Here is a 25197-nt window from a genome sequence, read left to right as displayed (position 1 = left end):
GGGACACGATCCGTTAAAAGGTTTTAGACTCCAGCTTCATCTTTCTCTTTTCATCTGCTGGTGTAAAGTGTCCTTTGCTAAGACTCCGCTCTCTGTGGTCTACACGAGCTCAATCAATGGGAGAACTCCTTCGGGATTCCTTTTGATGTCAAAGCAAGAACACACACACAAAAAAAACTTCCAGTTGAAAGATCCCTGCGAGCACACAAAATGTTCAAAGAGCTGCACGAAAACAGAAGTTTGAACAAACAACATACAAATGCTCTGCCCTTCAATAAGCCTGCTGCACGGTGAGGTACAGTATGGGATGTGCAGGACGACACCAGGGGAGGCAATCTGATTGACAAAATCACGTTTTTTCCTCTGCAACAATATTTCATGCAAAGGTCACTGCAGCCCAGTTAATACCGTTTAATATGGTACAACATGGAATCAGACTCAGTGACGTTACCCACTGGTTCTGGAAGAGGTGATTGGGAGTCGAGTGGTGGTAGTTGCCATTGGAAATATTCTCTCGCCTTCTCCACCGAACTTTTGGTGAATCTTGAAACAACGGGGGGGAGTTGAGCCCACCATCCGCATACAGTTTTTTTCCCCACAATAAATTAATGATCTGCCCAGACCAAAAATATATATTTTTTAACCAGGCTGTAAACCAGCTTGTTTCTGCTGTACATGGCACCTAATGAGGATCCCTTGGCTTTTGCCAGTGGCTTCAATTTTCAAAACCAGCTACCTGGTCATTATTAAGAAGGGAGCTCAGGCGAGAGGAGGCCCTTATAGAAGCATGCAGACTTTCAACAAATTTCACTTTAGTCTATCCATTAGATTTAATCATACTTGTGTAAAATTGAGATCTGTTAAAGATCTGGGGGGTCATCAAAGATTTAAATCAATCAATCATCGGGCGATAAGGAATTCATGCAACCATCAATTTCTGATGTCCCGGGTATTTGTCAGAGGGGAAATTCTAAACTAGCTTAACCAACATATAAATCATTAGAAGTGATCAACTGCAGACAACAAGCATCTTGTTATCACTTTCTCTGGTCAAGATGTCTTTCCTGAATGACAGTATATACTGTTATATGCAGTGTCTGGAGAATGTTTAGTAATATAGAAACCACGACCATAGGTTAATTCGGGGGGGGCAAGTCAAAAGCACACAGAGCAGTAAATGAGCGACAGTGCAGCTATACTGAAAATGTAACCAAAGATAAAGAAGGGTAGAACATTTTACAAAAAAACCTGAAAAAGAAGAAGACATACTTATCCTTATAATTCAAACTGGTACTGAGGATGCAATCAATAGACCAGGAGAAAACACACATACACACACACACACACACACACACACACACACACACACACACAGGATCATATGGACATCTTCTAGCCTTTCTGGCCACAAGCAGTTGCCAGTCCCAAACGTTGGTGAGTACTGGGGTTTGAACCCCAGACCTGAAGGAGTGAGCTGCTGTATGACTGGGGAGATAAAATGTAATCTTTCACACATCATTACATAGATATCAGATTCTGCATACACCATGTTCAGGGACATGTTTTAAGTTAGAGGACAGAAGTAGAGAATGTTTCAAATAAGTCAATTGAGCAATCTGCAAGAAAGACTCAAGCTGAACAGAATAGATCGACCCGGACAGGAAGTCATACAAGGAAACTTAAAGAGCACCCAGTTATTTTTAATAAAAACAAAATATAAAGACTCCCAATAGGTTTATTTCATCAAACATCACGTCAAAATAGCCACTGAATCAACAGCACATCATCCCCAGGAGGACAAAATAATGTGCTGATTACAAGTTTTTCTCTTTATTCCTGCAAGATCTCGTAGTTCTCCTGTGTATAGCTGTGCCCACGTTCTAGAAATTGACCTAGAGTGGCGCTGACAGAACACTCTGTCCACAGATTAGTGATAAAGTTTCATCTCTTTGGAATCAAACGTCCGAAAACTGATTTTATGCCACCAATAAATGAGCAGTCTGCAATAAGAAAATGGCAAACAAAACATCTGTCCTTAAACTATTGGGCGAAATCTTAATACGAATGAGGATAGAAGAAAGACCCACCAATACATTTTATGAATGGGGATTATAAGAAGTCTGCCTTTACCTGTTAATGCTTTATCCATGAAAAAAGGATGTTTTTTTATATTTTATGGAGTGCTATTAATACTTCTGAAAGATTGTTGCTTCAGTCGAGGCAAGTCTCTCATTTTATTCCAGATATGCAGCTTAGGCTCGATGTGTCACACAAACCCAAGTCGTCCATCTTTGATATTTCTTTCAGGAGCTACAGACTGAATCTAACACAGAGCAAGTCATCAGTCTGCAGCCGGGCTGAAATAAAAAGACCTTTGGGAAACTTGTCGGCTTGATAGCCACTTCCTTACAGCCCAGACTCACTCCTGCAATCTGCCAATGTGTGAAAATAACAGTCAGACCTACCGCACTCTTGCAATCACTGACGGTCGGAGTTTTGATTGTATATTTGGTACTGCAGCCAAACGACTGTGTGCCACTTTGGATGAGAACGATGCCAGACAACCTTCGCGCCTTCAGTGTGTTGCATCAGTGTGTGGAAGTGTCTATTTGTCAGAGGATCTGCATGATTGTGTGGCTGCTGTCAAGTGTGTTTGTAGGTTGTTTATGTGCATTGCGGAGTGCAGATGTTTGTGTGTCTGCAGGGGAATCTTTAAATTGCACGTGTGCGTGAAGTCGACAGTTAGATTACAGCCTCAGATCAGAATGAATTAATGCATAATGAATGCCATGTTGTTGCAGAACTCTTCATTACAGACAGCGGCGTGCGTTCTCAGAGAATCGCTGCGCTTCCATCAGGAATTTTAACGAAGAGCTCCTGGTGTGTTAGAGCTCCTGGTGTCTCTAGTTTAATACACACTAGCTTGGGTTAGGAGCCAACTCCAGCCTGTTTTATCTCGTCTGCGTGGGGCTCATTAGTGCCCCCCTCAGAGAAGGTTTGACTTCACTCAGTGTGTGTTTGGCCTGAGCCCGGGAGACGTTTAACATTCAGACCGCACAGCTAGAAGGAGACCGGCGCTCCTCACTTTTTGTTATTTTGCCAAGACAGGTTCCTTGTTAGTGCTGGGCAGTGGAGGGAAAGTGTCTGATTGACAGAATGGAGAAGTATTTCTGTCTAGACGTAATAAAGATGATTATCAGCGCTGGCCAATCATCCTTATTTTACCCAGTTTAAAAAAAGCTACATATGTGACAATGGCAGAGTTGAGTCTACAGTACAGCTGAAAGTCCCAGTGCTGATTTATTCAAAAATAGCGCTCCTTGTAAATGCATTTTGTGCAATCAGGTTACTTGTTCCGAACTATGTGTTGAATAATTAACAAATTATAAAAGCATTTTGTTCTTCTTTAAATGCTTATTTAAGGACATATGGGTTTAACCTCCTTATTTCAAGAGCTGTTTATTTATTGTCTGCCATATTGTTGTTGTCTGCTCACTGCTCTCCTCTTTCATTTCAGGGCACGAGTGATTTCTGTGAGTGCCCGGACAAGTTCGTCTTGAGCCAAACAAAGAGTTTCATTGGTGCTGGTGAGTTCTAGCGTGAACATGTGCACTATAGAGTTGTAAAAGTGAGATGTATTGAATTATGTTCACCTGCCTGTTTGTGTTCTCCACAGATATAGTTCATTACTACATGTACTGCAACCAGACCATAGCCAACCCATTCCAGCAGGTAGGACACAGCCCTTTGAATGTTGACTGATATTCTGCCGGTCACAAGAAGTGCATTTGTCCAAGTTTCAAAAGAGTAGTTTCTTGTACCTTTTGTACAAAAATAATTTACTGTGTTGACTATTTGTGGTTTACATTGGCATCTTTATGTGTGCAGCAATAGAGTCTATGGCAAAAATCCATGAGGGGACAATAAAGTGTATAATATTGCATCACATCAAATAAGGATTCCTCTTTAAGGTTATATATTCCTTGTTCAAGCAGCATTTCAGTCCGTGCATTTACATTGAGAACAGTTATTTTCTACATATTGAAATATAGTCATTAATATGCTGTTGATAACTTTTGACATTTGAAAACTTTTTCTTTTCAACCACAATTTTCTCATTTTAAACTTGATGTCAGGATATCTTATAACCTGCGATTTGCTAAATCAGCACTCAATGGAGGGTTCATTATGCTGCCCTTCAAGCCTCATCTTTGTCTCTCCATGCAGCCCCATCTGTCTGATTGACATCCTGATTTCACCTTGTGAGTCTGGCAGAACGCTCTAACGCAATCTCTGAGGCTGTCAGGATGACTTTTTCTGGAGTTCTCAAGAAAACTATCCAAAAAAAATACAGACCGAGACCTGTGTAATAAAACTGCAGAATAGTTTCAACATTTTTTGAAATTCATCTGTTCAGAAAAAGCAGAGTCGAGATTGTGGGTCATATCACTGACTTTGCTGATGACATCAGTCAGCAGTAAAGTCAATTTCTACATGCTGTGGCTCAGCAGAGCTCAGATCCTATTATCTGGCTCTGGTAGAGATACCCTGAGGATAACAAGAGCAGAGCAGCAGAGGTCTGACAGCCGTCACCCCGCCTGGTAAACAAAGTCAGCTCTCTTTTCTCTGCCACACAGACGCCCAACAGGTGCAAAGTTCACTAGCAAACTGGCAGATACAGGAATTCACATAGATTTGCAAACATATAAGCTCTCTCTCTTCCTCCATCTCTCCAGTGTTTCTCGTTCTCGCTCCTGTTTATTTTCAGCCTGAAACAAAGCTGTGCCCTGTAGTTCTACCCGTGGTTAACTTGTATTTCTTTGGGCATCACTCTTGCGTCAACTTTGCTCCCTTTCCTCAGCTCTTTTTCTATTTTTATCATCATCATCCTATTTTTCTCCTACATCCACTTTTACTGCCTTTTTTTTTACTCTATTTGGCTCAGGAAAAAGCTCACCAAAGCTAAAATAAAAAGTAAAATCTGATCAGGTTGCTTGGATTGTGCATCAGCAAGCAGTTTGACCACAGACATTCATGCAGATGCAGAAGGAAATGTCAGATCAAAGGAAGGCAATTACATTTGTGGATGGTTGGGGTAATTGACCATATCCTGTTTCAATTTAACATCCTGCTGCAGGCCAGGGGGTTTCCATGACATTGCTCTAGGTTGAATGACTGTGAAGATACAATTTTCTTTTTGAGATGTCGCAGACTGATTCATTTATGGTTATACTTAAATGTTAATTTAAGAATAGTCATGTGGCTGAAGCCGCTCTCTTTTAGATAGATGTGATTATCAATGGGCTGTAGGCTATATTAAAATGAATATGAGGGCTTATTTTTCCCCTGGTCGGTTGGAAGACCTTCTGTACACATCCACTCTGAGAGACACCAGTTGAAGCCATAGGCTGTATGTTGAAGCATGTTGTCATGCTGTAAAAGACTAAACTTGTGTAAGGTCACAGCCCTATAGAGCCATAATTCAGTGACGTATTTGGTTTAATTTTTTTCTATAGTATTACATCATATAGTATTACAAAAATCAGTTTTTAAATGAGATATTAAACTGTACCCCAGTTCATCTGTCTGTTTACTATGTTAGCTTAAGTGTTGGTAGGTTGCACTCTAGCTAGTCAGTTTAAGTCAAGTTATTTACTAGCCAAGGCATGGCAACAGTTAAACCAACAAAGGACTAAAATGAAACTCATTTTCTGAGATAATACTTCACACACAAACAGGTAGAGAATTTGTATTGTTTTTTCATTTAAGAATTGGATAATGTATAGTTATAATGTCAACAGTCCTTCTATAAAGTGAATCAACTCAGGCTTTAGCTTAGCCAAGCTGCACCCAGCTAGCCTAAACTGAAGAAGACTTACTAACCATTTTAAAATAAGTTCCAATAACATGGGAATTATGTTTCTCGTAAATCAGTTGCTACAACTACTTGCTATGGAGCAAGAAAAGGAAGACAGCTGATTAGCTAATCCCGCTAAAAGCTTATTAGCCTAGCTTAGCTGACTATTTGATTGTCTGGACAACAGCTTTTATTTAATCTGACAATGACTTGTTTTCTTTTTTTGAAGGGGGATAGTAGCATGTACTTAAGGTTTAATAGACCTGTGACACACATGGCCTAAACAGCTTTTACAGTTCAAACTCTTTTGTCTCAAGTTCACAGTCTCTGTTCACATTAAAAGTCCTCTGATGTAAAAATGCTTTTTGTATTGCGCATAGGCTTGTATTGCGCATAGGCTTGCTGTTTTTCAACTTTGAGAGGAAATTCCATCATAATTTGATGTTTGCTGTCTTGCTTGTGCTAAGCTAGCTCTGGCATATAGTTTCTTTCTTTTTCCGTCCCTTTCAACTATACTCAATTAACAACTGAAAATTAGATCCATAATGTATCTTGTTGTCTAATATTCATTTGCTTTCAGTTTGGGAAAAGACGAGGCAACTGTCATATGACTTGAGTGTTAAAAAATAGTTTTCTATCTTAGCTTTTCCTTACTCCCCTTACTTGTTGTAGAAAATTCCATAAAGATCACAGTTTGTCTTGATTTGCATGCTCTTTACTCTGAGTTTTATGTAAATGCTTTTTCTTGTTTGCAGCCTCTAACCATCTTCCAGAGGTCCCTGACCACCATGCAGATCCAGATCCAGGGACTGCTGCAGTTTGCTGTGCCTCTCTTTCCTACAGCTGAGGTATCACATACACACATGTTTTGACTTTATGCTACAGTATAACAGTGTCAAATTTAGGAGAAGCATGAAATCGATTACCTTCTACTGTATAATAAGCCCTTTTTCTGCAACTTATGCTGAATTGTCTACAGAGAGACCTGCTGGGTATCCAGAATTTGCTCAACTCCTCTGAGGCAAGTCTGCACCAGCTGACCGCCCTGCTGGACTGCAGGGGGCTCAACAAGGTTTGTTCTCTAATTGGCATCACAGCAGCACAACTGTGTCAACAGGGGAGCAAATGGCCATACAGGAAAACAGCAGGAAAACCAAAGTGGAACTTAGAAGCGAGCAAAGGAAATCCTCAACACAAAATTGAAATTAACTTTTTAAAACTATTTTCATTTTTTCTTTCTTTTTAGTTTCCTGCAGAGTTTTAGTTGTCTAGTGTAGCTCATAACTGCTGCGAGTTCATATGAATAATGTGGGACTTCCCACTGGATATGCATGAAATATATGTCTTCCTGAAGATGTCACGCTCAACTGCTTCAAGTACATTTCATCTTTTGCTTCATTTTGTCTGCTGTGAATTCAAATATGGCAGCAAGAGTCCTCCTATAAGCATTATTTCTTTCCTCATGTGTTTGCCCTCTTTAGGACTACCTGGATGCAATGGTGGGGGTGTGCTATGATGGGGTGGAGGGCATGCTCTACCTCTGCCTTTTCTCCGCCCTGGCAGCCTGTGCCTTCACTGTCATGCTGTGTGCCATTCCCCGGGCGTGGAGACAAATGGCCTGCAGGTGAGTTTGTTCTCTGCATGCCTGCACAAGCGGCCTCATTTCCTCCTGCAGCCATCTCCATGCAACGTTTTGTCCTCTATGAGCTAACAGATAATAATTTGATATCTTAAAAAAATATGCCGATCTGTTTTACTGCAAAAATACTAATATGTGAGTGCAGAGAGGCAAAATACCTTCGCGAGTAGCAGGTACTGTTAAGGCTGCTTTGACATGTTTTCACCTGACAAACATAAAGTGTTTAATAATATCAAAGACATTATGTACCTGTCCTTCAGAGCTTCACATTTTTCTTTCAGAAAACAACTGATAATATCATGCAGAGTTTTGAGACTTTTAAAGGTTAACCATTACAATGAACTATCTTTAACCTTTATGTCTTTGTCAGTAACTTTTCCATTTGGTAGTCAGGAAGATGTAAGCAAGGGCTGTTTTGAAACTTCTTCTGAAGATGAACTGATACCTCAAATGTAATCTACCCAGAAGTTGTTTTTTTTCCCATAGAAAAGATCCCTGAAGGAAAGTCCCTGCTCACAGCTATGATATCACAATCACATGTTAAAAAAAGATGGTTTACTGTCAGCTATGATGAATCACATGTAAGTCTCAATCAGCTGCTTTTCAGAAACTTCTAAAGAAAAAACATTGCTACTTGGAAGGGAGGAAGTTGAACTGTTAACCTCCCCCATGCATTTTGAAATAACTCATCAACTTCAGACACACACTAGTTTTGTGACAGATTTCTGACTTGTGCTGTGGCTAATGACGTAAGCCTGGTGTTGCTTTGCCTCTGTTGGAATGCTGCCATGTAAATATGTACATTACTTTGATATGACCAAAAAAGATTAAGAAGGTAATAGTTCCCTGGCAATCTCTGAATCTTGTTTCCTTTGGTTTTTCAGTTAGCCTATATATGGATTATTTTGCTGTGGATTCAGAGACAATGTCTGCCTTTTACAATGTATGTAACACTGAATCTAAAATGGGTCTTTTTACAATGATTACATTTCTACTGACCGTTTCCTTTACTCTAGTGTTAGTAACCCTGGGATGATCGCTCACAGGTTAAACATCTCCACCCTAAGCTAATCATCTGGCTCCTCTCCTCTGATGTTTTTTTGTTTAGGGAACGAGATTATGACGACATCGACGAGGAGGACCCATTTAACCCTCGGAGGAGGATAAGCTCCCACAACCCCAACCTCACCAACATGCAAAGCTTTTGCAGCTACAGCAGCAGCATGGGTAGTCAGAGCAGCTTGCACCGGCCCGCCCCGGCTCTCACAAATGCCCCCATGTCTGAGTACATGTGAGTGAATAGAAATCAGATGTCTGATTTTAATGTGTTTAATATCTCTGCATCTGAGCCTCTTTTATTCTTTCTTTCTTCTTAAAGGAACCACACAGTTCTGTTTGGGGGAAATCCACGGTACGAGAATGTGCCTCTGATAGGACGAGGCTCTCCACCCCCCTCGGTGCGTTGGGTCCCAGAGGCCAAGTCCTTCCTATGATCTCACTTCCTTTTGTAGTAAAGACTTACAGATTTAGCCTTGAAAGTACAGAAAAAAATGTCCTATCATGAAAAACTGCTGCTACTCACCTCAAAGTCACCTCACTCAGTGGCCGTTTTCCTCTGCGCTAAAAGCTAAAATGCTGCTAATAGGCTGCTGTGTTCAAGGTTTGAGGTTGAATAAATTGATACTTGAAGTATTGTTGATATAATGTCACACTGAAAAGACAGCTGATGGAGAAATCCAGAGGGACATAGAGTATATGTTGTAATAATACAGCGTAAAAAGCAGCTACAACAAACTTTTCCTTGCTAACACTTTCATTAGCTAGGAATGTTAGCATTTTCTTTTACATTATGTAACACTTCCAAACGATAATATAAGCTGTCAGCCACTTTCAGACTAATTTCAATATAATGTTTGCGGTTGTATGGAGGAAGTGTCTGATGCCATCATTAGTCGTTGTATGTACGTAGCTAAAGCATCAATATATGAATTGATTGCTCTGGAAATGTTGCCACTTTTAACTCCAGATTTTCAATGTTCATTGTCTTTTGCAAAACAATAGAGTAGCAGTCATATTCCTTATATTTATTCATCTAAAATTCTTGAACAAAGCAGTCTATCAATATAACAAAATTTGAGCCTCCCACCGTGAGCATGATATCAGAGTTCATGCCTTCCATCCAAATACAGTAATACATAATAAAACCTTCACTCAGTGTTAGAGCTCACTTTAATCCTAAAATTTCACCTGCATATCTCCAAAATATAAAGCCATGCTCCAAAAAGACCTCCAAAGAAGAATTTTTTAAAACACCTGATTTCTCAATATTTAACTACATTCTCAGATGCTGTGCCCTGTGCCTTCATCTGCTTTCCATAACTTACCGGAGGTTGACTTACAGTACCAAACCAAGGCGAGGAGAAGTAATGAAGTTAATATTTCATCATGTACTGAACATCATTTAGCTTCTCTTGGGCCAGACTCCCGGGAGGAATTGACACAGATCGTAACCCATAGGCTCCAGAGTTGACACTAAAGGGTTTCTTCTGGAATGAACAATTTGTCCCCCTGCTGGGCCACTTGTCCCTTCTTACTTTACATCAAGAAGCTAAAAATAGAAAGATTTTGGATTAATTTTTCATCGTACACAGCCTCGAAATAACAAGGCACACAAGTGTGTGATGAAATGCAGCAATTCAATGCATTATGCATATATCTCTTTAGTCACATACTATACATCCTTGGACATAGTAAAATACAAAGTGAAATACTTTTAGTATCTGTCAGTTCAATTATATACAGTAGTAATGTTCAAAAAGTAAATGATAAACACAAAAACACTCAAAGTAAACTATAGTTAGTGTTTTGTAACTTTCTTTTTGGAGCGAGAAAAAGCGGTCTCCCCCAAAATAAAGTTCTCAAGAGTTCCAGGTGCTTCTTCTTAGGGATTGAAAAGTTCCTCCAGCCATCGTTTTCCAAGGTGCAAAAACCTGTGACGATCAGACAAGACAAAAACAAATGTTCAGTGCTGCAAGCCCCACCCCAAAGGGGTAAGAGGGATATATATATATATATATATGTACAGAACTGTAAAGTTGGCAATGTTTTCACCGTTCGACTTACAACCAGTTTCAGTTTTCTAAATTGTTAGCAAGGTCAAGTGGAAAAAGATTCTTCCTCGGTACTTGAATTTGGAGACGAGGACAGTAATCCAATGAAACGGCCCAATCGTGCTGTAGCTCAACCTAACTGCTTGTTACAACATACTCATTCAGTTCCTCTTAGGGCTACTCATTTCTTGATGCAGAGGAAATGCAATATTGTGATCATTCACTCAGGACAGAAAAACTTAATATATAAATATTGTATTATTTATTTGTAAATGTAAAAAGAGGCTTAAATTTACCAAAATGCTTACAAACTATATTTTTTTCTATTTGTAATTTGCAGTTTTTCTTGTCAGTCATCATTCTCGTTAACATTCAGTTTGAAGCTCTAATTTAAGTTAACCAAAAAATGTGATGCACTCTGCCTTATGACTTCTTTCCTAATTAAAAGCAGGCAGCACTGTTGAATGACATTCTCCCTCATGACTACAAGTGTACAGCATCATGCAGTAGTCTGCGGCTAACAGCTTCTTTTATGTATTTTTTTGTTTGTTTGTCATGTGTTTGTTTGTTTGTATCTTTTCATTTTCTATATTTCCTCTTTTCTTTAATCAACTTTTGGAGATATACTCTCAGCAGTATAGAAACCGAGTAAGTCTTTTCAACTCTTTTCAACAGGACTAACTCCTATCACTTTTCCTCTGTTGCATCTCTTGTCTTTACCTCTCCTTCTCCTTCTCCTCACATCACTTTGTTTATTTTTTGTGCAGTTTTCCCTTAAGTTGGCATGGATTTAAAACTCACTTTTTAGTCTTTATTACGGTCTGTTTGAGTTAGTTAGGGTTTGTCTACCCCTGGTGTTCACAGGGTGCTACTGTAGTTGCGTCTCAGGGTTTCTTTTTTTTTTGTTCCACTGTTAGCCTCCCAGTGCATGCAGTTCTATTCCAGTCATTTAGTTTCACAGCTTGTGGAAGCACCAGGCTCAGTGTAGTTCTGTTGTACTAATTCAGTCTGTGTATGGACAGATTGAGAGGGATGTTACAGTTATGTTTGAGTTAACAGGTTGACTATAAATGTAACTTTTTCTTATGGTTAAATTTCATTTAAAAATATTGAAGATTGCATTTGTCTTATGCAGCCTTTAACCTTGTTTCTGGTAAAGGAAGAGTCCGCAGAAAATCTCATCTATGGATCATAAAACACTCAGATTGCACCTGTGGTCAGCTAAGATTCAAGGCAATTACAGCGGCGTTAAAGGCAAGACTTGCAAGTTTTGTAAAGTATATGAAAACCTTCTTGAATCACTACTCCAGCATCTCGTAACAAGCAGAAAAAGCAAGACTTTGCAATCACTTTGGCAACCCCATAATGGGCAAATATCCAAACAGGCAGGAACTTAAAAAGGCTAAAACATTTTGGCAGGAAGGCACAAAAGCCATACTTGCCCTTTAACCGGGGGTGAAATAATCATTGGAAAAGCTATGTAGGTAAGGGCAGGTATAAATATAATGTAGCTGATGAGGGAAAAGTGAGTGTAGCTCAGGATGAGAACAGAAAATCTGTGACACATGGGGATGAACCACTGGAAAGGGAGGGAACGGCGGGAAGGCGTTTGACCTTTTGTACAAACCTTTTTTTCTTACTTAGTGGATGCTAGATAAAAAGATTGATTCTTTAATAATCCTTTTAAATATGAAGCTAAAGCTAGGAGACAGTTAGCTTAGCAGAACATAAGGAAGATATCTAGCCCAGCTTGGTGCGGTGAGCTAACAAATTGCTAACAAGCATCCATCTACTGTCATGTTCTTTAAAGCTCAAAAGCTCAGGACAGTGGATAGGATCAGATATCAGTGGGTTGCTTATTTGTTAGGGTAAAAAAAAAAAAAAAAGTTTTTTTTTACCTTAAGCCTTAGACTAACAACATTTAGCATCCTTGTGAGTCATGTTTTTGAGGGACTTCAAAAAGGGAGGTTGCTAATAAGTGGCTAAATGAAACTGTAGAGGTTGTCTGAGGACAAAACACAATCATGTCAAACATGACGAAAATTTCTAAATTTTAGTTTGACAAAGAATCAATTTCCTGCAGGTACTGGTTCTTGGAAGTCTGAAAATCCCATAATCCTTGGACTAATATTACTGGGGTTGCTGCAGAAAAGGATTTTAACTTCTGTGAATCAAAGCTTAATACAGCTGCTGTTCCTCTTTAATCTTTTCAGAAGCTACACGTGATGAGATATTGATACTCGCAAATGAGATTTTCAGTGGACTGTTCCTTTAAACCTCCTGTGACGATTTGTTTTCCTTTAAGCTAATGATTAGCACCTTTAGCAAACAAAATCAGCTCGTAACATTCTCTGTTCGTGTGTCTGTGTCTTTACCCCCCCCCCCCCCCCTGCCTCCACAGTACTCCCCCAGTATGAGGGCCACCTATCTGTCCATGACCGAGGAACAGAGAAGACACTTTGGGAACGACTTCCAAGCATAGACTTCTTAAGCTGTCCGGCGATGGAAGCAGCTTCACACACAAACACACACACACACACACACACACACACACATAAACACACACTCAACAAACAGATTGTGTGGCTGTACCGAGCATCACAGAGGACAGTGTGTGACATGTCGTTGGTCCAGGACGGTTCTGTGTCAGGACAATGGATGGAGACACATTTGGAGGACCTCGCTAAATCTTTCTGATACTCGCCGTTGAACTCTAACCTGCTCTTAACGTGTTGTGTTATTTGGCTTGACAGGCCGAGTCATCAATTGACGAAGTATAACGGGAAAGAAGGTGACATGGCGGACATTTGACTCATACCTTAGTTCTACCTTAGTTTTCGTTTGAATTAAAAATGAAACCAATGATTAATGACTTTTATTCAAGAAGTAAAGGAGACAATTTGGAGTATTCATTTCTCACTTAGGTAAGAGATAATCCTTTATTCATCTCGCGAGCGGAGAAATCGAAATCGATTTCAAGAATGAAAAAGGAAATAATTTGTTTCTTCTGGAACAAATTTTTCAAAAATTTCTAATTTGAACCTCCAAAGAGAAAAACATGAGCATGACAGGTGGTGTAAACGCGTCATATTGTTTTCTGTGCCCTGTGCTTGTTTTTTTATTTATGAGGCACAAAGCCAGCAGTTGCAGCACACAGCGGGCAGAGGAGGCTTTGTTGAGGTATAATTTATTTACATTCACACACAGGCATGCCTCGAGTAAAGCTTTGTGTTTCTGGAGACGACACCACCCTGAGACTTCGGCTTCTGTGTATAAAATGTAAATGAACAGACAGGTGTCTCATTCTGATGTGGTTTATTTTGATTTGGTTTAAAAAAGAAAGATTTAAATGTGCCATTTTTATATATTTTTTTCTAGTTTTGTGTGGCAATGTCACATAGGCTCACTGTTTTTTTTTATTTCTTGTGTTTTCTAAAGGGCAAATATTTCATGTTTTCTGCATATCTAACCCTGCTAAAACAAACAAAGATGTAGTTTCTATCATAACTTGGGAAGCTGTGCTCCTCTTAACCATGATTACTTAGAATATTCAGGTAATATTTCTATCAACTCAAACCATCAAGCAGTTCAGGTTTGTACTGACTAACAATGATTTTCTGTAAGGGTGTTAAATACACAAGGTTTTGTTTATTAATTATTTTTCTAAGTGTCATTTCTTTCAGCATGTTTCATTGTACAGGCACTAACTGTGGTGCTTAATTTTGTGTGCGACCTTAACTATGAGGTCTAACTGTGAGTTCAATAAATCAGTTTTGAGTAAAACTCAATGTGTCTTCTGTTTGTTGATCATCTTCTCTGTGTAAAGCAGGCCTGCCCGCAGAAATGATTGATTTTCAAACATTATGTGGTAAAATTCATATCACAGCCAGTGATGTGAACTTGTACATAGCTCTGCAAGTGAAGAGCTTTCAGCTTGCCTACAGTCTTGGCTACCAACATTAAGGCGAAAACAATAGTCTTTGAAAAATACTTGGTTTTCTATTTTTGAAATTAAAGTTTTTATCCGGGTTACCCTACATCCCCATCACATTGATTTAACTGAACAAAAGTGAGTTTGTTGGTTTATTTTAAAGCATATAAAGACAATTTTGAATTCGTCCACAAGATGTCAGTGTATCATCAAAAACAATGCTGCCAGATGGAGACTGTAGTAACCCTGCAACTGCACACAACATACAACCATTGTTAGTTATATTTTATGAAAACATTTTAACGTTAAAAATTGTTGACTAATAGTCATCAGCTACGTATATATAATGGTAATCTACCTACATAAAGTGTTGAAAACAAAAAAAAGTTGTGAAAAATATGCGTTCAAATGTGAAGAAAAAACATTTGTTTAAATATAACACTGTAACACAGTTCGTTTTTTTTTTTTTTTTTACTTTAAAAACGGTTGCAAGATTTCTAACAGGGGTAGAGACAGTAAATGTTTGTTTCTGTTTTTACAGTAGCTAGCTTGATTAGCAACACCTATGCTAGCGTGTCTCCCAGGACAACATAAAGGCAACGCACGCTCACGCGCTCAAATATCACATAAACAAAACCCGCGCGCGCGCGCGCACACACACACACACACACACACACATACGCACACGCATGCAGAGCAGGGCAGCGGAGAAAGAGGAGGGACACTCGGGGATGTAAGCGTTGCAGGTGGGCTGCTGCTGCTGGTGGTGTTACCCACCTCTCTCTCTGTTGTCTGAATTATTCTCAGGACCATGTTGCTAACCTGCTTCTGAGCGGAAACACTGGAACAAGCGTCGGAGCGTCGAGGCAGTTTTTGAAGGACAGAAAAAAAAAAAAAGACAGAGGAGCTCGGAAATGCATGGTTGGCTCGCTTAAAGGTGCTGAAGAAACAGTCAGAGGTATTTGTTTTAAGGGACGCTGAACAGAGCCCGCCAGGAGCAAAAATAAGTTGAGGTGTGTTTGTACAGACAGGAGGCATGCAGGTAGGTGCAGTGAGGAGGTTGGTGCAGTGTCCCGTCTGCTGTTGACGCTCCCTCAGTTCCCCTTCACGCGCACAGAAAGTGACCATGAAGGAAACAGGAGAATCAAAGGACCAACAACTAACTGTGAGTTCAACTTACTTCACTGTCTTCACTGTTTCTTTTTAGTGACAGGCATGCGCATTACTCTAATTGTAGTTTTCTACAGCACTTGTACTTTGTCACAATCTTATTCTATAAAATTGTTTGTTGATATGGTATATAAATATATCTAGTCTATATTATTAAACATAATGATACAATGCCAATACAATGTTTTTTTGCTTTTGTGTTTGTTTTACTTTCAATCTAATTATCCCTTTACATTTTGCCCATATTGTCTCTTTTACCTTCATGCACTCAGCATATCCTTATCACTGACTGATGTAACTGTTTTACTTTGAGGTGGATGGACTATTAACCTGCAATCACATCTGTATAGAAGGAAGTCTAGTAACATCAAATTGTAGAATAAGAATTTCTCACAGAAGAATTTCTTAACTAATACAGGCTTACCAAAAAAGGTACTGAATCAACAATGTTGAATGCTTTTTACTAAACCCTGACATCATGCACCACATGCTGTCTGTATGATTTTTTATTTTTTTTTGTCCTTACGCCACCTTCACTGCTGCAGCTCATATCTGAATAATTGAAGTTGCTGTTTCAGTCGCATGGCCCCTCTCTTGTCCAGCATTTAATACACTTTCTTCTGGGTGCTGACAGAGAGTGTGACTCATGTATTCCCTCTGAAACTACGTTAGATCCCTTTGCCATTATAATTACGAAACCACGGCAGCAATGCCTTCAAATCACTTGTAAATTATATTTCTGCCTTAATTGTTTTCGTCTCTTTTGAACCCGTTCGGCTCCCTTCAAAAGATATCGCCGTTTAAAGGGTGTCCTGATAGTGAGGAGGAAGCCTGAAGTAAACAGATGGCACACGATTTATGTTTACCATCACAAGCCAAAGTTCTCTATCAGGCATTTCAAAAGCAATATTTGACGTGTTAAGTATTACAGGAAAGATCGAAAGGGAATATTCAATATCAATGAAGCTGATTCAGAAAAAAAAGACAGGAAATAAATTGATGTGCTTGGGTATTTTAATGGGTTAAAACAAGCGAAAATACAAGTTTATAGTTGTTTCTAGCACTTTTCAGTAGACACTGGCTGCTGGTGAGGGGGGCTGCTCGCTGAGCTGCCACTAACGTCTATGTAATTGATGTCATATAAACTGGTTTTATCCACAGTTACCTGATAATAGTGAGGATAGCTAGACTTTTAACATATTATATTCCTGGAGTATGTACTTTTATTTCCCTTGTGAGATTGCTTTTAAATGAGTGGTTTGAATGCTACCCAGGGCTCATTCGGGAAGGACAGGCCACCCTCGACAGGGTTTAGTTTCACATTTGACATGAGTGTTGCTAATTGTGCTGAAAGTGTCACCGCTCTAATTTGTTTCTCAACTGATCATTAATCAGGCTGTGAAGCGATTAAGGGTTGATTGTGGGAACGAAAATGTTAATCAATCTATTCATCCATCTGTTCTCTAACCCTGTGCATCGCAGTCAGAGAGACGCACGCACGCACTTTGGTCCCCCAGCACGCACGCACGTTTGTCCCCAGTCTCCCACACATGAAGTCAAACACTTTGATAGGCAGACACCTGCAGCGAGCTATGAGGACGGACTGCGTCGTGCACTGTTTGAATAGAAAACAAGTCTTGCATCATTTGCTTGTAATTACCAAGAAAAGAAAATCACAATTGCATGAAAATGGTCTTGAAAATGGTGTCATAAAAAAAAAAAAATCCATTTCTAAATACAACCCCCTTAAGAGTCTAGAGTCATCACAAACATCCAATAAATACAAACTCATTTATTTTCACAGTAAGGGAAATTGTGCTGCGAGTTGTTCCTACTCGACAAAGGCCGAGCTCGGTTCATTTTCTAACCTATCATTTCAGCTAGTTCAATATCTGTGCGTGGATTCAATCCAAGGACCACTTCATTATTAAAGTCATTGTGTGTGCTGCAGGTTGCCTTGAGGATCCGACCCCTCAGTGATGCTGAGCAGGAGGAGGCGGCTACAATTGTGGCCCACAGACTGGACGACCAGGTGAGAACCGTTGTGTGTGTGTGTGTGTGTCAGTAAACTGTTTGCCTCTGTGCACATACAGTATACATGCATGTGAGTGAGTGAGTGACGGGGTCAGTGTGTGTGTTGCCCTTCAGGAGAGGGCTGTTGTCTCTGTTTCAGGAGCCTCTTCCTGCCTGTCAGGAGGCTGCACAGATAAGGTATCTGCAGGGACCTCAGAAGCTCTTTTTTTAAAAACAAACTCGTTTGTAAAGCTCAAATGTCACATTTCATTTGTAAATGAATTACGGATGACTCAGACGTGGAGCAGAACGACTGACCTTTCGAACCACTCACAGAGAGCGTCACATTCTTTCAAAGGCAAAAAGGCAGAACGGTTTGCCCTGGTGAATGTCTGCGTTTTAATTGGACATCCATAACACATAAGCACTGAGAGGTAAATCAGTATCTAAGAGAGCCAAAGCACTAATTATTTCTATTCTGTTTATTCCATCTATCAATTATGTTGTAATTTTCAGTCAACGCTTTGGTTGTCCATGTTGTCCAATCAGTATTCCAAAATTGATGAAGCAAAAACAGAGAGTTGAATGTGCCATCAACATTACCCACAATGCAACACTGACACAGACAGTTCAGCCCGAGGTCCAAACTGTGTTATTCTCATTAAAGCTGATGGTTTATGACCACATGAGCTGGACTCTAAAGTGTTGAATCAGGAAATCTTCACTCATGCAGACATGTTCTGGTTCCAGCTTCTCAGCAGCGATGGGTGCGACGCATCACTTGTGGACATTCAGTGGAGCCGTTATGTTAACTGTGTTCTCTGTTAGAGAAAAGCAGGACTGGAATGTGTCTGAACTGAACGTATGGAAAGAAACAAGATCGAATAGAGGACGGCGTTTTCCATGCAGGCCTCGAGGTCCCTCTTGGAGAGCATTTAGCGGGACCTGCAGTGAGAGTGTGATGATGATGATGATGATGAAGGTGGTGCAAATGATTATGAGCATCTTGACTGGGAACCTGCTGAGGTGTCTCCCCACTTACCGTCTCCTGATTGACGCTTGGAGTGGGCGGACTAGTACGGAGCAGCTTTTCTTAATTAGCACAGATAAAGTGACAGCATAGCAACAGTTGACATAGTAACATTATGTCCATAGACCAGGGTGTCTAGTTCAGGTTGTGTTTGCAGCTGAAGGCAGCTCCCCCCCCCGAAACAGATAGCCCACCATGCTGAGGGTTGACTCGTTTTTCTGTCTTCTCAAAAGTGATTCGGTTGCATCCCGTCTTAAAGACAACATCAGCACTTCTGTGTGCCATGACATAATTAAAGCAGGCGTGGACGCAGGGGATTAGAGCGGAGCGGCAGGCAGGCAGGTAGAAATGTTGTTGACACGACCGCCGTGACGAGGTTTTGGTTGAAACAAGTGAGCTTCAGTGTTTCCTGTTCAACTTTACCTGCAGTTTGCGGATTGTCTCAGTGATGTCTGTGGACACAATTACAAAGTGGAAGATCATTGGATGAGGTTATTTAAAGTTCACTCACCGTGTGGGATCAGCAGAGCTTACAACACACCCTTGTTATTCAGACAGAGGGAATCTGTTTACCCATGTCGTGAGATGGACTTATGAGGGGGTTGCCCTCATATGAATGCAGAGGATGAAGAGAGTTCGGATACATCGACGCACTGATGAGATTATAACGCACGGCATGGCTGAATCTGTTACGCTATAATTCACACAAGACAGACACTAATAAAGTACTGATACCATTTTCTGTCTTGTCGATACAGACCTAGTTTTGAATACAGATACTGAATACTGTAAAGAGAGAGCAGAGTAGAAAACCAAAGCCTCAAGTCATACATATACATAAGTATGAGGGCGGGGACTCTTTGGGTGTCTCATGATTCAATTAAATTTCAATTCTTTGGCTAACAATTTGATTCAAAATAATTCTGGATTCATTGATCCCTGGAGTCAAAGTCTATTTTTGAATGTGTACAGACTGCAGGATCTACTCAAGTCATCTGTAAGACTGGATGACTGTGTTGTTGCTTGAGAGTGACTGATTAGTAATCTCAGAAACCACGTTTCCCTTCCTGTTACTGCTTCTAAAACCTAGACTTGAGTATTCCAGGAAACCCAGCCGCCCTCCGACACTAGTGTGGTTTAAATAAAAGAAGAAGAAGATAATGGTGGAAAAACACTGAAGCCGCTACTAATGCTGACATTGGTATTAATACTAATATCTGTATTGATACATATAATGTTTCTGTTATCAGTATCAGTGTTGGTATCAGTATGATAGATATCAGGATTGGTATTGGAACAATTCTCAAATATATGAGGAAATTAACTACATATAAATAATATCTACAAACCCTTTCACGCAGCCACTCCATTAATACATACAAGAGTGAGTTTAACACTTAGCTTTTTAAGGCAGACAACCAACCATCTGGCTCAGAGGTAGCGCTCAGACAGATTAGGAGGACGCTGGTGGACGACTTGGCCGACTGGGTGGGTATTTGCAGATCTGGCTGTTTTCGCAGAAAGCAGATATCGCAGAGCTAGCTAAGCCTGAGGAGATGAGCTCAGTGGAGGGGTTTTAGTTCAGGTTAAGCCTGCTGCCACCTGCTCTCCTCCGCTCTCTTCCCCCTCTCAAAGAGACCGTCCCTGGAAAGTCAGACGCTGCCTTTCAGTGACCACCTGCTGCAGTGTACATACAATGGGCTTTTCTTAGACTTGAGCGAGTAGTACACTGTGGTGCGCTCGACTTATGAATGAGATATGGAATAGCCTCTAGATGAACTCAGTCATTGGATTTGAACAAGTGTAAAAAAAATCATTAAAAAGTAGCTTTTATCTCAAAACTGTGTACAAAATACAAAGTTGGCTTTGAAACTGATGCATGTCAGAATAACATCAGCATTAGTTGTTTAAGTTTTATAATTTCAGAAAGCCTTCAAAGAGCCAGTAGAGTAATTGTACCGCACGGATTTTCAATGACGCAGGAAGGAGAAATTAAGAAACAGGCCTGACCGGTGTTGTCTTGGACACTTTGGACAAATAAAACAACAAAACTCCCAGAGAGTCTATATACTGTTTGGACGTGGACAATCAGTTTGATGTCACATTATACCTCCTGAGACTTCCGAACACTTGGATTGGACCCAATTATAATTGTTTGTGTCAAGTTGGATTTGGCAGTTTAGTAACAAGATTTGACTAATCGTTTCTTTATGTTCTGATCCGTGTCCTCGGTTGTCTATTTTGGGCTCCATGATGTTGTTGTACCTCACCTGGAAGACATACACTCAGCAGAGATTTCATGAGACACTCGCTGTCAGCCAGAAAATTAAAAACCTGTCACACTAGTCACGCAACCATCGTCTCTAACTTGATGATGTCACAGTGGGGGGGGATGAAAGGACTCATTCAAAGTTATCAGAACAACAAGGTGAGATAATGTTAGCAGCAGCTCAGCGAGCAGCCCCATAAAGCCCCAGCAGAGAGTGTCAGTGATGTCTAAAGTCAACTGCTTCAGTGTTTGAGAGTTAACTTGGTTTGTTTGTTTTTAAGGAGGAGGACCGTGGCTTCTGAAAAACAATCTTATGACTGTGAACATCTCACCTTAAAGCAAACTGGGATTTCTTTTAAAGTCATTTGGCCAGTTTTTTTTTGACAGTCAAAGGAGATCTAAAAGCTTTGTTGACAGGGAACACAAACTGGACTTGTGACGGTTAAAGCCTGCCATGCTTTTATTTCCGCCTCTGTTTGCAGTAACGAGGCTAAAGAATGGCGAGTTGCAGAGAGATGCAAAGTGTTCCTGAGTCATTCAAAACGATGCATCTTTATTTACAGGTGCAGAAACAAACAACACTATCAGGGAGAAGGTGGCCTATTTCTGTGTAGTTGTTTTTGATGCCTGAAACTGCTGCCTCTGAGTCAGACATGGTCATTATCACCAGACATTCACTCCTTACTATCACTTAATTAATTGTAGTTTATTGGTTTCATTTAAAGGTCAGCTCTTTAAGGTTTCTTTTCTCTGACTTATTTTGTTCCAGTTTAATGGCTGTTCAAACAAAGCTAAACCAAAAAAAGAACTTTTCATTCCTCGTCTCAACAACACAGATTTCTTTCTTGGTTCGTTGATTCTCTTCATCTATTAAACATGTAGAGCTGATGCTCATTTGTGATTATGTGGTTTGTTTTTATTCATGTTCCTACCTGACCTCAGATCAGAGTGAGAGCAGCCTCAGACAGTATTTACTTTAACATGTTGGAGTAAAAAACCCAGGGAGGTGATATCATCCCTCCTTAAGAGGCTCACGGGAACACTATTCTTATCCCCTGGGGAATAACCACAGTCACCCTACCTCCTAAATGAGACACCTGAGAGCATTATTTTCTCTCAATAATCACTCTATGCTCAGAACACTAAAGGTACCAATGGTTGTTAACATTAAATACAACTTTACACTATGTTGAGGGTCTAATTATACATAGAGATTTCAGGTTTCTTATACCAAGAGAATCTGTTTTCATAGCAGTTGTGATACAGTCAGTGCAGTAATTTTTTTTTTATTGTAGTGTATGAGAAGTAGAAATGTGTTTATAACTTGCAGGAAGTGTCTCGCTCAGTCCTTCGAACTTGTTGAGCATGTCTCCGATAGGGCTGGTCTGTCAACAGCACACAGTGGGGAATGCTTTATAGTGAGGCCTCGTCTCCATAGAGACACCTAGACAAGGTCAGGGCCATTGTTTGTTATTTTAGTGTTTCTTTTCTTTTTCTTTTTTTTTTTACTCCTCTTCTTCAGCAGTATGGAGGAAAAAGGGAAAACCAGCAGGGCAACAAGACCTCTCTTCTTCTTCTTCTTCTTCTTCTTCTTTTTCTTATTGTGTCGTCAGATGAATTGGCTATTACAAACACACTCTTTCATGGAACAGTTGTTCGGCTTGATTGTTGGCAGGCTTGTTAGCTGCAATGTAGCATGCTTTTTTCTAAGTGGTAACAAATGTATCACAAAAAGGTGTAAAGAAGGCACTTCATGGTCGCCTTTTGCAGAGAAAGCTTCTGTTGTACGTAGATAATGAAGGACGTAACAATACAGGCAGAGCCCTTATAAAAAAGGTCTTTTCTATGGTGTATTTATTTATATTTTTACCTGAAAAACACCAAACTCTGCCAGGTGGGTCATTTTGACCTGGAGACGGAAAATGTCAACCACTGTGCAAACAAAGATGTTGCATTCTGCCTCTCAGTTCCTTTCTAAAGGTCAAGTCTTTTTAGACAGTACTCTGCATTCAGCTCGGTCCAAGTACAAGTCCACTTGATCACAGTGTGCCATGAACGGGCAAATTTTGCGTCTTTGTGGACTACAAAGCAGCTCACCTCGAGGGCTCAGTGTAGAGTTTCCACTGCTCTCCACAATGCTCTGCCAGTGAAAGGAGGTTCAAATTGGCCTCACCTCAGAGACTGCATGTTAGTTAGCCTGAATCAGCGACTTCAGCTCCCCCAGGAAAACACACTGTTGTGATCAAGGACTGTGCGGTAACAACAAAACGTCATTTAAATCAAGGCTTAAACTGCAAAAGAACCCCCCCTCCCCCCCGATTCTGTTTTTCATCAATGCCTGGATGTCTGCTTGAAGTAGTCACATCGGAAATTGCCTCCATGTAAATACAGTAATTACCCTAAATTGAGTGAAGGTACCATATGATGTTCAAATCACACCTGTTTCATGAATCTTACAAAGTAGATACATGTTTAAAAGGTTTCAAAAGTAGTGGAAAAAAAGACATGACCTTTTTGAGTGATTCAAGAAATGAATTACTAAAAGCAGAGGCTAATTGTGAAAATGTCATGTGTTGTGTTCACATCAACAGAACAGACTGGCTTATTACCGTCAACCTTCGTCTGGCCCTACCTAAACAGTAGGGCCAGACTGATATGGGATTTTTGGAGCTGATACCAATTTCAATATTGGTGGTGGTGGTTGAGGGGGATCTGATATCAATAGATCGGCTGATAACTTAAATCTATTAATATCGGCACATAGCTGCGATAAAACTAGCCGATACTGATAGTCACTGGATATGCAAATATCGGCCGATATTATCGGCTGGCCAATTTATCGGTCGTGCTCTGATTAACATGCATCAGAAATACTACAATCTGTTTTTTAAATGATTGAACCCTTGATCATGTTCCCTCAAACACCGCTGCACATTAGAATAAGGGACAAGTTGAACATCTTGGGGTGGAGCCCAAAGAGCACACTTTGTCCATCCAGAGCTGCCTTTTACGAGGCTGTGTTTAAATAGCTCTCCAGTAAGACAAAGAGGGCAGACAAGATATACAAACTGTCAAGTCCTCTTCTCTTTTTTTTTACTCTGAAGATTTAATTCCCCATGGATACAGAGTCAGGAGTGCCATCTGAACCTGAGGAGACAACAACAGCAGACAGACACAAACATGACAGAGAAGCACTCACGAGTTTATTTTAAGCTGCACAAACAGAAAGGTAGACCTACTTTTTCAAAGCTAGGTTAATATGTCAACACAAATAGGACTGTCTGACCCCCGGGAGTGGATAATCCTCGCTTTCCCTATTTTACTCCAACTTCACTTCTCCTTCACGGCATCCGAGTGTCACTCTCTCTGTTTCCTCCTCCCTCCCTCCCTCTCTTCTCCTCTCAAGCCTCTTTTACAACGAGGGCTATTGTGGGTCAGTCCTTCCATGCTTGCATGTGATCCGTCTCCATCGCCACTGCGCTCTCCCACTCCTTATCTCACTGAGAGGAGGGCAGGGCGTGGCAGCTCCCCATGAAGGGCCTCTGAAGGAGACTAGATGCTAAAGGGCCCGTCAGTTTGTTCTCCTAAACAGCTCGGAGTACTCGAGTAAACACTTGTTCCTCTACACGAAGCACTCAGGGCGTCCTGATTGGAGCGTCTAGGAATCACAATGACTTCATTATTCAATATGTGAACAGGTGTCCACTGTTCTCAACGTGATGTGGTGGCTTCTGTAGTCCTCCCAGCGGGCAGCCTGGGTTCAAATCTGACCTGTGGCTCCTTTCCTGCACGACATTCCCCACTCTCTGCCCCTGATTCAACTCTATCTACTATGCTATCTTTACAATAAAGGTACAAAACGCCCAAACATACATCTAATATATATATATATATATATATTAAGGGAAACACTAATACATGATTGTAGCATGACAAACCCTGATAGCTGACGTTTCCCTGGCTCTGTGCTAGCTCAGCACTGTTTTTTTTTAATAGCCACAAGAAGAAGAAATATCCAGTTTGCAAACCTGACAGTTTTTACTGATAGTTTAACTCTCAACTGAGCGAGGCCATGGGATGAAAAGTCGCCACTTGTGAACATTTTGTGGCACTGAGTCAGTGTGCAGGGTCTTTGTTTTGATGCAGAAAAAGTTTTTCTTCTTCTTGTTCTTCATATA

At 40.4% G+C, this 25197-nt stretch overlaps 2 protein-coding genes across 3 annotated transcripts in view; both read left to right on the top strand.

Annotated features, from left to right (window-relative positions):
• The window catches only part of ttyh2 (tweety family member 2), a 61337-nt gene extending 46948 nt beyond the window's left edge, over positions 1 to 14389 (top strand). Inside the window, exons 7-15 of one of the 2 annotated variants that reach the window (XM_079333987.1) lie at positions 3518 to 3587; positions 3677 to 3732; positions 6613 to 6705; positions 6837 to 6929; positions 7339 to 7481; positions 8605 to 8787; positions 8875 to 8953; positions 11228 to 11254; positions 13008 to 14389. In XM_079333987.1, the coding sequence (XP_079190113.1) occupies positions 3518 to 3587; positions 3677 to 3732; positions 6613 to 6705; positions 6837 to 6929; positions 7339 to 7481; positions 8605 to 8787; positions 8875 to 8953; positions 11228 to 11254; positions 13008 to 13088 (825 nt within the window). In that variant the 3' untranslated portion in view covers positions 13089 to 14389. The remainder of the gene's footprint in view (positions 1 to 3517; positions 3588 to 3676; positions 3733 to 6612; positions 6706 to 6836; positions 6930 to 7338; positions 7482 to 8604; positions 8788 to 8874; positions 8954 to 11227; positions 11255 to 13007) is intronic. The other variant, XM_079333988.1, reaches the window with a different exon arrangement.
• A 669-nt stretch (positions 14390 to 15058) lies between these two features.
• Positions 15059 to 25197, top strand: part of kif19 (kinesin family member 19) — a 31688-nt gene continuing 21549 nt past the window's right edge. Inside the window, exons 1-3 of the mRNA XM_079333612.1 lie at positions 15059 to 15495; positions 15565 to 15702; positions 17659 to 17739. Of these exons, the coding sequence (XP_079189738.1) occupies positions 15664 to 15702; positions 17659 to 17739 (120 nt within the window). The 5' untranslated portion in view covers positions 15059 to 15495; positions 15565 to 15663. The remainder of the gene's footprint in view (positions 15496 to 15564; positions 15703 to 17658; positions 17740 to 25197) is intronic.

Source organism: Symphodus melops (assembly GCF_947650265.1).
Source record: "Symphodus melops genome assembly, chromosome: 21".
Classification (NCBI taxonomy): domain Eukaryota; kingdom Metazoa; phylum Chordata; class Actinopteri; order Labriformes; family Labridae; genus Symphodus; species Symphodus melops.
Note: the sequence above shows the minus strand (reverse complement) of the source record. Positions and strands in the feature narration are given on the sequence as shown.